The 15,374-nt window shown below is 47.8% G+C and overlaps 1 protein-coding gene across 4 annotated transcripts in view; it reads left to right on the top strand.

The window, feature by feature from the left end:
* LOC144113085 (uncharacterized) overlaps positions 1–15,374 on the top strand; it is a 61,388-nt gene that overhangs the window by 30,123 nt on the left and 15,891 nt on the right. For 2 of the 4 annotated variants that reach the window (XM_077646000.1, XM_077645999.1), the window contains 5 exons: positions 1,056–1,175; positions 4,092–4,220; positions 8,885–8,967; positions 10,312–10,429; positions 12,718–12,951. In XM_077646000.1, the coding sequence (XP_077502126.1) occupies positions 1,056–1,175; positions 4,092–4,220; positions 8,885–8,967; positions 10,312–10,429; positions 12,718–12,951 (684 nt within the window). The remainder of the gene's footprint in view (positions 1–1,055; positions 1,176–4,091; positions 4,221–8,884; positions 8,968–10,311; positions 10,430–12,717; positions 12,952–15,374) is intronic. The other 2 variants (XM_077646001.1, XM_077646002.1) reach the window with 1 other exon arrangement.

Below are 15,374 nucleotides of genomic sequence, written 5' to 3'. Positions count from 1 at the left end.
GCTGTCTGTCACTACGCAGCTGGCGTACGTCGTGGTAAGGCTTGAGGAGGGCCGCTGAAAGGGAGCGGGGGAACGCGCCGACAAAAGGGAGAGGCTCTCAGGGCGGCGTCGCGCGCGAGTGTCGGGAGCCTCGGATTCAGTGATTGCACAGCCAACTACTGAAAAATGTTTGGCGCTAGCTGCCAAAAGTGTATTGTCATGAAAGAAACTGTGATTTTTATTTACTTTTTGTAATATTTTGGGGGTTTTTCCATGTATTTGTGTTTCCATGTATTTGTATATTCCATGCATTTATATTATATTTCTCGCGATCATTTATGAAGGGAAAAGGTGACGATTACTTATGGGTTATCTTTGTATTGCCTTTTCCAATGCCTATTCTTATTGTCCCCATAATCTTCACGGTACTTTTTGCATACTCTAAACAGTGTTTATGCCTGGTCGACTGTTTGCCTGCGGCCAGAACCCACTCCTGTAAAAAGCCCTGAAACAGGGATTGACAGTATTGATAAATGAACAAATTAATTAAGTAATTATAAATAAATAAATAAATTGATAAAGTAGACGTATTCCTTTACCACTTCCAGCATCTCGCTGCCAATTGTGAACTGCTGTTTTCTTGCTAGACTAGCAAAGTTAACGCCATTCAAAAGGAAAGAGCCGGTTTGATATTACATTTGGTTAGACAGTAAATAGTTCACACTATTTTCTAAACGCCCCATACCACGTGAGTATAACGACATCGTCCATGTATAATGCTGACAGTGGTAAGTGGAGCTATTCGTAAGGGACCATGGACTGCGACAAGTAGACAAAGCAATTTTAGCTGCACTTTAGTAGTAATGGGGCTTTTGCAATGGGTCGAAATTAACGGCAACTGAACCTTGTCGTTGGTCTCCTTTCCCGTCGTGACCGCGTTCGGATATTTTGCAGTATTATGAACTTTGCATTCAAAATGGCATAATTATCTGCTCCTGTGGGCTGCGCAGTAAAGATGAGATAAAAAGCACAGGGGATGCGGTAACTTCCGTTTTCTTTTCTCTCCTTATTTGCAGGTGAGCGAGAACCAGAGGCGTGGGCGTAATCGCGAACAAAAATCTGTCAGTGCCGGCAGCACGGAGCATGGTGGATTTCTTTCGGGGGTGCTCAAAAATTTCGGAAAGTTGCTCAGTGGTGTGAGTGGCTTTTTTGAGACTGAGACAGAAGGTGTACTTATGTGGTCAGCTGGCAAATGGCCTTCTGCGCTTCTTGAAAATTCTTGTACCTTGTTTCAACAGCCCTTTCCAGGTTATGCTTCGAGCAAAGGCATAGCGGTCATACGTGAGGAACCGTCGCATTGCACTGGCAAACCTCGGTGAACGGTAAGATGCAGTCGGTGGTAATGTTTAAGGTGATGGGCTGACCTACCGTGAAGCTGCCATTCAGCGCCGAAACGCCAGACGTTGCCAATATGATTCTTGTACTCCTCCGTGTTCGCCGCACGGATCCTTAAATATAAAACCAGACGTATTAGGTAAGGGACAAACAGGGAAATGCCATTAGCGATATGGATAAGATAGCTGTAAAGTGTCCGAAGACTTCTACACAAATATATACAGCCGCGGTGGCTGAGTGGTTATGGCGCTCGGCTGCTGGCCGGAAAGACGCGGGCTCGATCTCGGCCACGGCGGTCGAATTTCGATGGAGGCGAAATTCTAGAGGCCCGTGTACTGTGCGATGTCGGTGCACGTTAAAGAACCCAGGTGCTCGAAATTATTCCGGAGCCCTCCACTACGGCACCTCTCGTAGCCTGAGTCGCTTTGGGACGTTAAACCCTCATAAACCATAAACCACAAATATATACAGTAGCCAATGTAATCAAAACGTTAATGATAGAGGCAGTAGCGCACAGCACGGGGATATCCCACTGCAGTAACGAATGAGGGAGAAAAGAAAGCTTTAGGAGCAATGAAAAGGGGGAAAGAACCTGATGAGAACCAAGTAACAGCAGATCTGTTGAAGGACGGAGGGGAGATTTTGCTAAGAGAAACTAGCCCACCCTGTATACGCAATGCCTTAAGACCTCGAACGTACCAGAAGCTTTGAAAAACGCTAACATCTTAATCCATAAGAAAGAAGACGTTGAGGACTTGAAAAATTGCAGACGAATCAGCTTACTGTCTGTTGCCTAAAATGTGTTTACTAAGGGAATCGCTAATAGTCAGCACAGACTTAGACTTCAATCAACCAAATGATCAGGCAGGCTTTCGTAAAGGGTATTCAACAATAGATCATATTCACACTTTCAATCAGGTGATAGAGCAGTACGCAGAGAATATCAACCTCTATATATAGCCTTTATAGACTAAGAGGAAGCATTATACTCAGCCTGAACTTCAGCAGTCATGCAAGCATTGCCGAATCATGGTGTACAAGAGCCTTATGTGGAAACACTGGAAAATATCTATAGCAACTGCACAGATACCATAGTCCTCCATAAAGTCAGCAATAAAATTCCTATACGGAAGGGCGTCAGGCAGGGAGACACGATCTCACCAATGCTATTCACCGCCTGTTTACAGGAGGTATTCCGAGACCTAAATTTTGGAACAGTTGGGGATAAGAGTTAATGGAGAATACCTTAGTAATCTGGGATTCGCGGATGACATTGACTTGCTAAGTCACTCAGGAGATGAACTGCAAAACATGATGAATGAGTTAGGCAGAGAAGAATAGTGGGTTTAAAAATTAATATGCAGAAAACCAAAGTAATGTTCGACAGTCTAGAAATGAAACAGCGGTTTACAGTTGGCAGCGAGGTGCTGGAAGTGGTTATCGAATACGTCTACCGAGGCCAGGTAGTGACCTCAGATCTGAATCATGAGAGCCAAATAACTAGAATAAGAATAACGTGGAGCCCATGAAACCCAGTGTAGGTTCCATGGGGGTTCCAGCTTGATGTGGGTGCCAAATGGGTTCCATCATTTGACACCCACATCAAGCTTATTTGACTAATGCACTAGAGCTTTGCAGAACCGCGCCGCCAGATTTATGCATTCGTCATACCATTACAGCACCTGCTCATCATATCTAAAATCACTTTCGAGCTTACAACCATGCACTTGGGCTGCGCCGCCGCACTGCCAGCCTCGTGTTATTCCACAAGATTTTTTTCACAGCCATCTACGAGCTCCACCCTACATGGTCCCACCAGCACGCATATAAGGCCGCACTCGCCATCAACTCCAGATCTGCTGTCCTCGAGCACGCACCGTCACCTTTTCATCTTCATTATTTTCTCGTGCCGCCGTCGACTGGAATGACCTTCCAGACGACATTGCAGCGACATCCTGTCCCGCAAACTTCGCGCGCAGAGCCAACAGCTATATATTATCATTATAGCACATGACTAATAAATATCACAACCCATTGTATGCACTCCTTATAAAATGCCCCTGAAAAAAGGCCTTAATGAAAATAATGAATGAATGAATGAATGAATGAGCGCATTTGGCAGGTTCTCTCAGATCATGAATTGCAATTTGCCAATGTCCCTGAAAAGAAAGTGTACCACCGCTGTACCTTACCAGTGCTCATATATAGGGGAGAAAGGAGGAGGAGGCTAATGAAAAAGTGTTGAACTTAAAGACCCCGCAGCGAGCAATGGAAAGAAAAATGACAGGCGTAACGTTAAGGGACCGGAAGCGGGCCGAATGGGTGAGGGAACAAACGCGTGTAAATGACATCCTAGTCGAAATCAAGAGGCAGAAAAGGGCTTGGGCAGGGCATGTACTGCGAAGGCAAGATAACCGCTGGTCCTTAAGGGTACCGGAGTGGATTCCAAGAGAAGGCAAGCATAGCAGGGGGCGGCAGAAGGTTTGGTGGACGGATGAGATTAAAAAGTTTGCAGGCATAGGGTGAGCGCCGCTGGCAAAGTATAGGGTTAATTGAGAGATATGGAAGATGCCTCTGTCCTGCAGTGGGCGTAGTTGGGCTGATGATGAAATTTAAACGAACTTTCCTGCGTTTCTGGAGTGTGTACCATCCTGTATTGGTCTTCTATCGCGTTCTTACCTGCGCACGACATGGCATATTTTCGTCGCTCTCTTCAGTCCGGATCGGGCACGGTTGAAGAGTCCCCAGCGCAGATGCCCCTGGCCAGTTCTTCGGCTGACAACTACCGATCTCATCCTGGCAGGGTTCCCTGTGCTCGGGGCCACACTGAATTCGAGAAGGTACAGGTGTGTATGTTTTCCATGTCCGAACGTTAGGGCCAAGGTATATTTTTGCGGCAGCCTCTTAATGTTTATCAGCATTGGGTGACCGTGAAAGCTGAGCAGATACTAAAACAGGCGGCCGGCGCCACAGATGCTTGTAATTGGCGGGTTAAAGCGCTGTTGAGCACAGTTGGGGTGCGGCAGTTTCGCCTTCTGCACCCTCATTATTTTCACCCATTTCGCGTTTTTGTTCTTTCATCTTATTGTTAACGTAAATGGAGTTGTCGCGAACTTGTGAAGCTGATTCGTGTGACGGCAAAGAGCTTCGTTATGCACCGAACAAATTAGGGGAATGTCAAAAATTTCACCCACTAATGGTTTACTGCGGGCGAGTGAATTGCTGCGGCAGTTTCGTAATGCACAAGTGACAGCTTGAAGTGGGTAGAGATGGATGCACTTGGCACCAGAATTTTTTTTTTCGGAGCACGCGGTGCTTTGTGGTGACATAAGAAGAGCTTCAGAAGTTTGGTGACAACTCCATTCAGGGAAAGCTCTACGAACAATATGATGAAAAACACTGCAAACGCTAAATGGATAAAGATATTGACGGCTCAGGTGTAGAAATTTTCGCATCACAGCCGTGCCTAAAAGCGCTCTCCCGTGACATATATACACATGTGCGGCGGCGTGGACAAAATTTTCACGTTTAATTTCTTTTTCACGTTATTTTTGTTAGAGGCGAAAACTCTAATCGTTGCAACATTTATCTCGTGCTCAGTGGCTTGAGGTGTGACCTTTTTACAGGCGCGTTCTGTCTTCAGCCACGATTGATAGGCTGATATGGGTATAACCGCGTAGCTGCGGCTCAATGGTTATGGTGCTCGGCTGCTGACCCGAAATACGTGGGTTTGATCCCGGCCGTGGTGGTTGTAATGCTGTGGAGGCGAAATGCTACATACCAGTTTACGGTCCGATGTCAGTACATGTTAAAGAAACCCAGGTAGTCGAAATTATCCGGAGCCGTTCACTACGACATCCCTCATAGCGTGAGTTGCTGTGGGACGTTAAACCCCATAAACTATTAAGCAAAGGCGCCTAACTCGAGAGTTCTTTCATGACGTAAATTCAGGGATTCAGTGGTGTACTTAGTCTGTTTGCGGATTGTGGTATTCGCTGACTGAGGAGACCAGACCGGGTGCGCCTACTGGACGCGGAATTTGCATCATTTGGAATAAAAGGTTTACTTAACTCTTTCTTGGGTCTGTCTTGGTAGGCGTGCTCAGGGCGGTCCGCCCAGCTTACCTGCCATAACGGCAACGCCGAATACATGTCACAGCTTTCACATGTTCACTTCCTGCAGAAAACTCCCAGGACGAATGGAGAGGCGACAAGGTCGCCAAATCAGGCAACAATTTCTCATTTTTGTCAAAGGTCTCATGCTGAGACAATACTTGCGTTCAATTATCGCATTACGTGCTCTTAATTGTCGCACCCTTTAACCAGCGTGCCATATAAGATCATGAAACGCGCCATTTGCTCACAAGTCTGGAACTTGCTGGGCATTTTCTGGAAGGATTTGTGGAGAAAGGTTTCATTCGATGATTCAAACGCGCGCCCATGGGGCGCTACAAAGATGGAGGAAAAAGTCACGCGTACTCGTGGCGTCAGTTTTTGGACCACGACACTCTGTTCACGAAATTCGCGCAATGCCGTGTCGAACAATGTGCTCGCGGCTAAGCCCGCAGCCTTCGCCTCGGCTTCCGCTTTGCTGTGGAAGGGACAGCAGAGCGCCTGCCATTTTTGGGCTCCGCATCCCGGCCGCGAGAAATTGCACAGGTCCCACTGTGCTTGGGGTTGTCGCACTGTTTGTCGTATTGGGCGCGCTAGTATAGTACAATTTATAGCAACAAACCCCTGCTGAAATGTGGTTGCATAAAAACAAAACATCGATACAATGAAAATGGCCGTATACTAGGGGTGTGTGAAGAGTATACTTTTAGTGCGCTGGCACTTACAAGGGCCACTCTCCGGATTTAGACGTTGTGTGTTTGTCTGAAGCCTGCTTCTGGCAGGTGGCAACTTGCCCAGGTGTGTGTGTGTGTGTGTGCGTGTGTGCGTGCGTGTCTCCCCTCATCAGACCCGAACAAAAGATCGACCTGTCCGCGTTAATCCAGAAATATATATCAAGCTTCGGTGGCTCCGTGAATGTACACACAAAATTTGGCAGCCGTAGGTTCCATAGTTCTTCGCTTATGAGTTTTCTAAATGCACTCTGCTACGGGCCTCTATGCCTACATAAACTTGCAACAATGTTTTATGGCGTATATTTAGTTGAATACATGCACGACAGAATGCGTATTTAAATAAAAATCACAAGAAATCTCGTAGAAAAGCACGAGAGACTTAGGAGCTGTCTGAGCGCTGGGAACGGAAATATGGTTTAGACGTTTCTACCAACTTGGAAGTTTGCTGAGAGCACGCCTATTGTTCCACAGTTCAGAAGCTGGATAAAGGGTAGCACATTAAGTACTCTTCGACTTCCAATAGCCCTAGGGTGCGGATCTGATGCGTTTTTTTTAAATTCAGTAAAAGGCAAATGTACGTACATTATAATGTACGCGGTGTCTGACGAGTATATATATATGTACACACACTGGATGTTTAAAGAAGCCCGCCGCTAATTTTTAAAAATAGTTTTTTCACGTAAAGACAAGCTTTTTTCGGCACTGTTAGCGGACGTCAGAAAACAAGAGAATTATGTTAACCAGTTAAGTGATAACTAAATCCTAGTAATCGTCTTAACTATTAACCATAGGCACCTGCAATTAGATTTGTAGCGGACCATGAGTAATAACCATATCACTTTTTAAAATGTCGAGAACCCTTGCCGCTATGGCTAAACTGTTTTGGGCCATTTCTCGCGCCATTCGAACCGAGCGACGTCCGTTACTTTGCGGCTCACCCGCCACGTGACAGTCCTCGCCCGTGCCACTTCATTGCTTACACGTGTGCGTGGCAGCGATTGTTATATGGCAGGAAGGCTGCGAAGTAAGCAAGAACAAGTTTAACGAGAGGGTGGCAGCTATTGTAATTAGGTTTAATAAGAGGGTACAAACTGAAGGTAGTACAGGCCTGCGCGCCTGCATCTATAGCCATGGTGACCAGATCATAGAAAGTTTGTATGGGGAGTGGAATCGGCAATGAGCAAAGCAAGACTACAGTACACTGTACTGATGGGCACTTATATGTCCAGCCGCCGCGGTGGCTCAGTGGTTATGGTGCTTGGCTGCTGACCGGAAAATCGCGGGTTCGATCCCGGCCGCGGCAGCCGCATTTCTGTGGAGGCGAAATTCTAGAGGCCCGTTTACTGTGCGATGTCAGTGCACGTTAAACAACCCCAGTTGGTCGAAATTTCCGGAGCCCTTCACTACGGCGTCCCTCATAACCTGAGTCGCTTTGAGACGTTAAACCCCCACAAACCAAACTATGCATATTTCTGCAACAAGAAACAGGAAAGCAAGCAATTGTTCGGAGCTATTGCGTTTATTGTGGAAATTCCGAAATGCAAATCTCGTCAATTTTTAGACTTACAAATTGTCATTATCCACGTAAAGCGAGCTGATAAAGCAAGGTCTGGCGGCTTCTTGCTTAAAGTCAGCCTTGCCTAAGTCTTGTGAGCAGATGCTAGCTGTTTATTTCGCAAAAAATAGGTTTAGAAGCTGGGTAAATCCGGCTACCCCATGGCTCTGGTGCAGGCCGTAGCAGAATGACTTTTGAAGGAGACGAAGTGCCCTCATTCTGATCGCTGCGAGCCGGAACATCTGTCCGAGAAGAACAAAAAGTATGAAATTATGCCCTACCAACACAGTCTCGCATAATCTGAAGATAATTATCTCGAAGTATGGCGTACAGCTGGTGTTCTATGCGGCGCCGTGCAAGCTGTCACAGCTATGCAGACTTGTAGAAGCGCCACGTCGCCGTGCTGATTGCCAAAAGAAGCACCAACACGTGTACGTTACCTGCCGCACAGGTGTGGTCTACCAGATACCACTGAGCTGTAGCAGAGTCTACATCGGCCAGACCTGCCGGAGTATTAATGCACGCCTCAGGGAGCACGCACGTTCCTTAGGAACCGGCAGCGGTTCGAACCTGGCACTCCATTGTAAGACATGCACAGGCTGCTCCCCTGCACTGCACAAAACTACTATCGAAGGGCGAGGCAGAAAACAGCTCGAACGAGAGATACGGGAAGCCTGGCTCATTCTCGGCTAGGGTGAAAAGTGCGTCAACGACACCCCAGTAACAATGCTACAGAAAGGGCTGCTGTTTATGTGCATGCAAGGGTAGTGGTTCAGCCACGTTCCTATTGTCCTATCTATTGGTATGCACAAGTGAGATCAAGCCTTTGATTAGATGTTGGTTGTCAAGAATTTTATTTTTATCTTTGCCGATTACGTTGCGCTGGTCGTTCCTGTATGAGACTGCGCAGGCAGTTTGGTCATCGGATAAAATGTTCAGTATAAACACAGTTGTGAGTAGCGTTTCTCCAGTTCAGCTCTCTTGTCCCTGTCTTTCCGAGCGCTTTCAGAATTTAGTATGGTACACCAACTAACCTAGCAGACTACTTTGCTAAACGGTAATGATAAGAAATGAGGTTAACCTTCGTTCCCTTTACTTTACTGCTACAGGGAAATGGCATACCTCCTTGCGACGCGTGCTCCAGTCGAAAGTCTGACCACACGGCTGAAGAGTGCCAGCACGCTTTGTGCAGGTAAGTGCTTCTGAATGAAAGTGCGTGCTCCGTTACACTGCGCGCATGCAATATCGAGAAAGTCAGGAGCATGGCCCCATGACGACGTTGCAGTTTGATAACGCTTGCCTGACGCTATACATCTGTGGAAAACCTAGTAATTTTAGCGTCACATAATGGCATTCTGCAGTGCACGCGGTGACAGGTGAAACAGTGTACAAGGCGTGCTTTACAAAAAGATACTGTTGTGAAAGGGCCGAAAAAAATGCGTGAAAATCCGAATCCCTGCGCGCACGGGGAGCCCTAGCTGCGAGGCTTACCGTATCCAAGCGGCGCTGTGGTGGATGAGGGCAAGAGCAACTCGCCGAACGGTGCGGCTGGCAGTCGACTCGTGCACGTTGAGCGTATCTCCGGCCGTGATCAGAAAGCCGCCGGTGGCGAAGAACTTCAGCGCGACCAACACTTGCTGCTCAACACTCAAAGCGTAGCTCCGGCAGGTTGGATGCTCGAGGTCGTCGCGCAGCAGCTCGGAGAGGTACGCGATGCCAGTGCGGCCAAACCGAAAACGCCTTCGAAGCTCGCCCTCGTCGAAAATTTCGAAAATGTTGGTCCGGTCCCGGAACACACGTTCACGACGCAACAGGCGCTCGGCGAGCATCTCGAGGCGGACCAAACGCAAGGCAGACATGTTGGATATGGCTGGAGAAGATTGAGATTAGACTGCTCGACTGCAGCTTGGGTTCCAGCCTTTTTCTAAACTTCATTCTAGTCTACTTCCAGTCTACTTTCTTTCGTGCAAGCGACTTGTCGGCTAGGGAAGATTAAGCCTCCAATGAGTTACGATTTAGCATGAAGACTAGATTAAGCCTGTACTAAAAAGTTTTGTGCAAGTGGCCCCTGCTCAGAGCGCACTTCCAGAATAGTGATGGATGTGTACTTCGCCGTGCGGGGGGCTTGCTTCTTGTGTAGACACATTTTTTTAAGGCAAGAGAATAGATCAGCGGTACCATGAGGCCGAAATGCCCAAAGGCATACGGCTGATTGCATCAAATCACGTGTGCGCAGCGGGGTGCAGAATCAACCTGTAATTAGACACCGAGAGCAGTGCAACAGCGTTGTTGCCAAAAGCCAAATAAGCTGTAAGGACCCTGTAAGGCCCCTGTATGGCCTCTGTACAGCCGACTATTTTCAAGATTTAGCCTATCCGCAAATGAATCCGCATAGGGAACGCGCTTTACGTCGGTGGAAAACCGCTACAGTCGCCACGTGATGGAGGCGCACCGGTTTTTTGCTTATTCTAGCGTACTTTAACTAGGTGATTGCTTATTTGCACTTCGCTTTTCCCTCTTGCTCGCGCCTTCCAAGGCAATGCATTCAGAAGTCCGTTGAAAAAGCCACAGTCTACAGGAGCGTGCCATGTCCGGCACCGGCGGGGAATTCACAACCATGCACAGGCCATCTACGTGAAGAAGAGGTCCAGCAAGTAAGCGTCCAGCTGGTTAACAAACTTGTTCTGCTACCTCTCTGCTTTTTTTTTACTTCAATCTCAAGTCCAGCTACGGTCGTAGAGAATGGTTGTTCACGGTGTTCACTTCAGTGCAGTCCGCAAAGACTCGCATTTCAAGGCGCTCAACAATGGCCGATTTCAAGTGATGTACAGTCGCGAGTAGAAAAGATTAGCCCTCGTGACGTGCCACTGCAGCGGCTGATAGCAACGCTGGGCGCTGCGATTACGAACACGCTGATAACAAAAGTGCCAACCGTGTTCGCGAACCACTGCGCCACGTCTCCCAAGGGAACGGCAGTTCACAATTGGCAGCGAGGTGCTGGAAGTGGTAAAGGTCTACTTAGGGCAGGTAGTGAGAGCTGATCCGACAGGGAAATAACTAGAAGAATAACAATGTGGTGGGGCGCATATGGCAGGTTCTCTCAGATCATGAATGACAGTTTACCTATATCCCTCAAAAGGAAAGTGTACAACAGCTGTATCTTACCGGTACTCACCTACGGGGCAGAAACGTGGAGGCTAACGAAAGGGGGCTCAGCTTAAGTTAAGGAAAACGCAGCGAGCCATGGAAAGGAAAAATGATAGGTGCAGAGTGGGTGAGAGAAGAAACGCATGTTAATGATATACTAGTCGGAATCAAGAGGAAAAAATGGGCTTGGGCAGGGCATGTAATGCGAAGGCAAGATAACCGATGGTCCTTAAGGGTAACAGAGTGGATTCCAAGAGAAGGCAAGTGTAGCATGGGGCGGCAGAAGGTTAAGTTTGCAGGCGTAGGGCGGGCGCAGCTGGCAAAGGACAGGGTTAATTGGAGAGACATGGGAGAGGCCTTTGCCCTTCATGGGGCGTAGTCAGGCTGATGATGATGAATCAGTTGGGCACATGCGTGCAGAGAGTGCCCCGATCTTGTGTGCTAATTCCTTGGCTCGGAAACCATAACGGGGAGTGTGGTTGCATGATGTAATAAACAGGTACGCAGAGAGAAATATTAATGTCCATCTGTAGACGTCAATCAATTGCTGTGAATGTCGAGGCGATAAAATGGGAACTACTCGACCTTTGTTCGGTGTTATACCAGTCCGCTTTACAAGCCTCTTAGATTTCACTCTATCTCTCTTAATCGCGTGCAAGTTTTTTTTCCCGCTAGCACTAAGGCTCCAAATCTCGAAAAAAACACGTCAGTTTGTCTGAAGCAAGACCTGCAGAAATAAATTAAAAATGGCCGCGACTGCTCCACACTTGGGGTTTGAACCCGCGGGTTTCGAAGAGATGAGCTTCGGTGGCCTGTGCACGAGGGCACTATGCTATCGCCTCAAGCGATCACCCCTCGTATTTAACTGACATTCTCTCGCGCTGTAGATTGCGTGTCGTTAGTCACTGGAACCTTTGCCACAGTACCGCATTCCTCCTCTCCCCGCCTCCGGATTTGGAAGGTTATTATTAAGGTATATGGCAGCCGCTACAACAATCACTTTTGTGATGCCAAGTTTATGTGCCCTCGCACCGTAATCATTTTAAGCGGTAATTCAAAACCCTACATAGTTCACAACGCTCAAACGGACGATATTGTGAACTAACAGTTACGTTAAGCTGGAAACTAGATTTTTTTCACATTATATAAGCAGCAACTTCTGCACTTATGCATGCTATAGAGGACAGCCCAGAGCCGTTGGAAGGGCGCCGCTCTATGCAATACACCTGTTATGGCTCGTTCCACCGTTTGTGGCAACACAGGGCTGTGATAGCCATACCTTTCAACTCCGGCGGCAAGGGGAAAACGAATACGGTACTTTGAAAATTTGCATTGACTCTTTATGTCATCTTCATAAACTTCTATTCGTGCGCAATGGATCCAGAACACAACGCTAACGCAGTGACCAGATGAGGTGCATTAAGCGGTCCCAAAATTTTAAAGCGCGCTACCACTAAGGTCCCCAATCACCGATTGCGCCCATCTTTGTCTTAAGCCTGACCTTGAAACCCTAGCCTCGAAACGAAAGCGAAATAAAACGCGACGTGCTAGCGCATATACTTCGCATTTGACCAATAACATAAATGGGCTGTAATTTTTTTTCTTTTTAAAGCCTCTGGGTTAGCAGTAACACTCGGGCGTTGAAATGCCGGGGCTCTTGCCTACCGATCTGTGGTGTTTGGCTGCAGTGTTTCACTAATTGGTTGTCTCGAGATTTTCTCTCACTGTGATCACGTTCACAATGAGCTGTACGTAGGTATATCAAATAATCAATGCTAGTTTTCCCTCCCCGCAGGTCGTTCCGCGGAACATTTTGAGAAACCTGTTCAAGAAGAGCGACTGGCGCGACTCTCAATGTTTCGACAAGAGGTGTTCACACGCCTTCCGCAGAAAGAAGGGAGCGCAGTTCTTCACCTGCCCCATGTGCCGGCGTAAAAACTGTGCAGATTGTCTCGCCATTCACGAAGGCATGACCTGTGAACAGTACATCGAGAAGTTTGTGGCCGACATGGACAGAGGGAAGCTCGAGGTAAGTTTTAACAAGCGCTGCATCAACTCGTCTTTTTCGCGGTGGGAAAGTGCCCTTCTCAGCAGCAGTAGTAGGGGCCATAGCACGTGAGAGCCGATATTAATGGCGCTAACCTGCCGTGCGCACGCATGAGGCCCCAATGTGCATTCCAGGCGAGCTCTTCGCTGAATGCGGGTCTTGTCCATGAAAGCATGCAATCACTCAGAACTAGCCCCTTCGTGCTTCAGTTCACTGCGCGAACACTGAGAAATCGAGCAGCTGCTCCCTCACGGGGAGGCAGTGGAAACGCCCTTGGAGCGGCAGCAAAAGAACGGGCTCAGAAGTCGAGGTGGCAGTGGCACGCTGGCAGTTTTCACCAGTGTTTAAAGCCCGCGTCATGCTTGGTATGTCGAAAAACGCAACTCCACTCTCAGAAGGCGGGCTTTGCACCAGCTGTCTCGTACATCGTTTGCAAGATAAGGAAAAAAAGTACGTGAAACGCATCTTCATCTTATTGTTAACGTAAATGGAGTTGTCGCGAACTTGTGAAGCTGATTCGTGTGACGGCAAAGAGCTTCGTTATGCACCGAACAAATTAGGGGAATGTCAAAAATTTCACCCACTAATGGTTTACTGCGGGCGAGTGAATTGCTGCGGCAGTTTCGTAATGCACAAGTGACAGCTTGAAGTGGGTAGAGATGGATGCACTTGGCACCAGAATTTTTTTTTCGGAGCACGCGGTGCTTTGTGGTAACATAAGAAGAGCTTCAGAAGTTTGGTGACAACTCCATTCAGGGAAAGCTCTACGAACAATATGATGAAAAACACTGCAAACGCTAAATGGATAAAGATATTGACGGCTCAGGTGTAGAAATTTTCGCATCACAGCCGTGCCTAAAAGCGCTCTCCCGTGACATATATACACATGTGCGGCGGCGTGGACAAAATTTTCACGTTTAATTTCTTTTTCACGTTATTTTTGTTAGAGGCGAAAACTCTAATCGTTGCAACATTTATCTTGTGCTCAGTGGCTTGAGGTGTGACCTTTTTACAGGCGCGTTCTGTCTTCAGCCACGATTGATAGGCTGATATGGGTATAACCGCGTAGCTGCGGCTCAATGGTTATGGTGCTCGGCTGCTGACCCGAAATACGTGGGTTTGATCCCGGCCGTGGTGGTTGTAATGCTGTGGAGGCGAAATGCTACATACCAGTTTACGGTCCGATGTCAGTACATGTTAAAGAAACCCAGGTAGTCGAAATTATCCGGAGCCGTTCACTACGACATCCCTCATAGCGTGAGTTGCTGTGGGACGTTAAACCCCATAAACTATTAAGCAAAGGCGCCTAACTCGAGAGTTCTTTCATGACGTAAATTCAGGGATTCAGTGGTGTACTTAGTCTGTTTGCGGATTGTGGTATTCGCTGACTGAGGAGACCAGACCGGGTGCGCCTACTGGACGCGGAATTTGCATCATTTGGAATAAAAGGTTTACTTAACTCTTTCTTGGGTCTGTCTTGGTAGGCGTGCTCAGGGCGGTCCGCCCAGCTTACCTGCCATAACGGCAACGCCGAATACATGTCACAGCTTTCACATGTTCACTTCCTGCAGAAAACTCCCAGGACGAATGGAGAGGCGACAAGGTCGCCAAATCAGGCAACAATTTCTCATTTTTGTCAAAGGTCTCATGCTGAGACAATACTTGCGTTCAATTATCGCATTACGTGCTCTTAATTGTCGCACCCTTTAACCAGCGTGCCATATAAGATCATGAAACGCGCCATTTGCTCACAAGTCTGGAACTTGCTGGGCATTTTCTGGAAGGATTTGTGGAGAAAGGTTTCATTCGATAATTCAAACGCGCGCCCATGGGGCGCTACAAAGATGGAGGAAAAAGTCACGCGTACTCGTGGCGTCAGTTTTTGGACCACGACACTCTGTTCACGAAATTCGCGCAATGCCGTGTCGAACAATGTGCTCGCGGCTAAGCCCGCAGCCTTCGCCTCGGCTTCCGCTTTGCTGTGGAAGGGACAGCAGAGCGCCTGCCATTTTTGGGCTCCGCATCCCGGCCGCGAGAAATTGCACAGGTCCCACTGTGCTTGGGGTTGTCGCACTGTTTGTCGTATTGGGCGCGCTAGTATAGTACAATTTATAGCAACAAACCCCTGCTGAAATGTGGTTGCATAAAAACAAAACATCGATACAATGAAAATGGCCGTATACTAGGGGTGTGTGAAGAGTATACTTTTAGTGCGCTGGCACTTACAAGGGCCACTCTCCGGATTTAGACGTTGTGTGTTTGTCTGAAGCCTGCTTCTGGCAGGTGGCAACTTGCCCAGGTGTGTGTGTGTGTGTGTGCGTGTGTGCGTGCGTGTCTCCCCTCATCAGACCCGAACAAAAGATCGACCTGTCCGCGTTAATCCAGAAATATATATCAAGCTTCGG

This window comes from Amblyomma americanum, chromosome 1 (genome assembly GCF_052857255.1).
Source record: "Amblyomma americanum isolate KBUSLIRL-KWMA chromosome 1, ASM5285725v1, whole genome shotgun sequence".
Taxonomy (NCBI): domain Eukaryota; kingdom Metazoa; phylum Arthropoda; class Arachnida; order Ixodida; family Ixodidae; genus Amblyomma; species Amblyomma americanum.
This window is presented reverse-complemented; position numbering and strand designations above follow the sequence as displayed.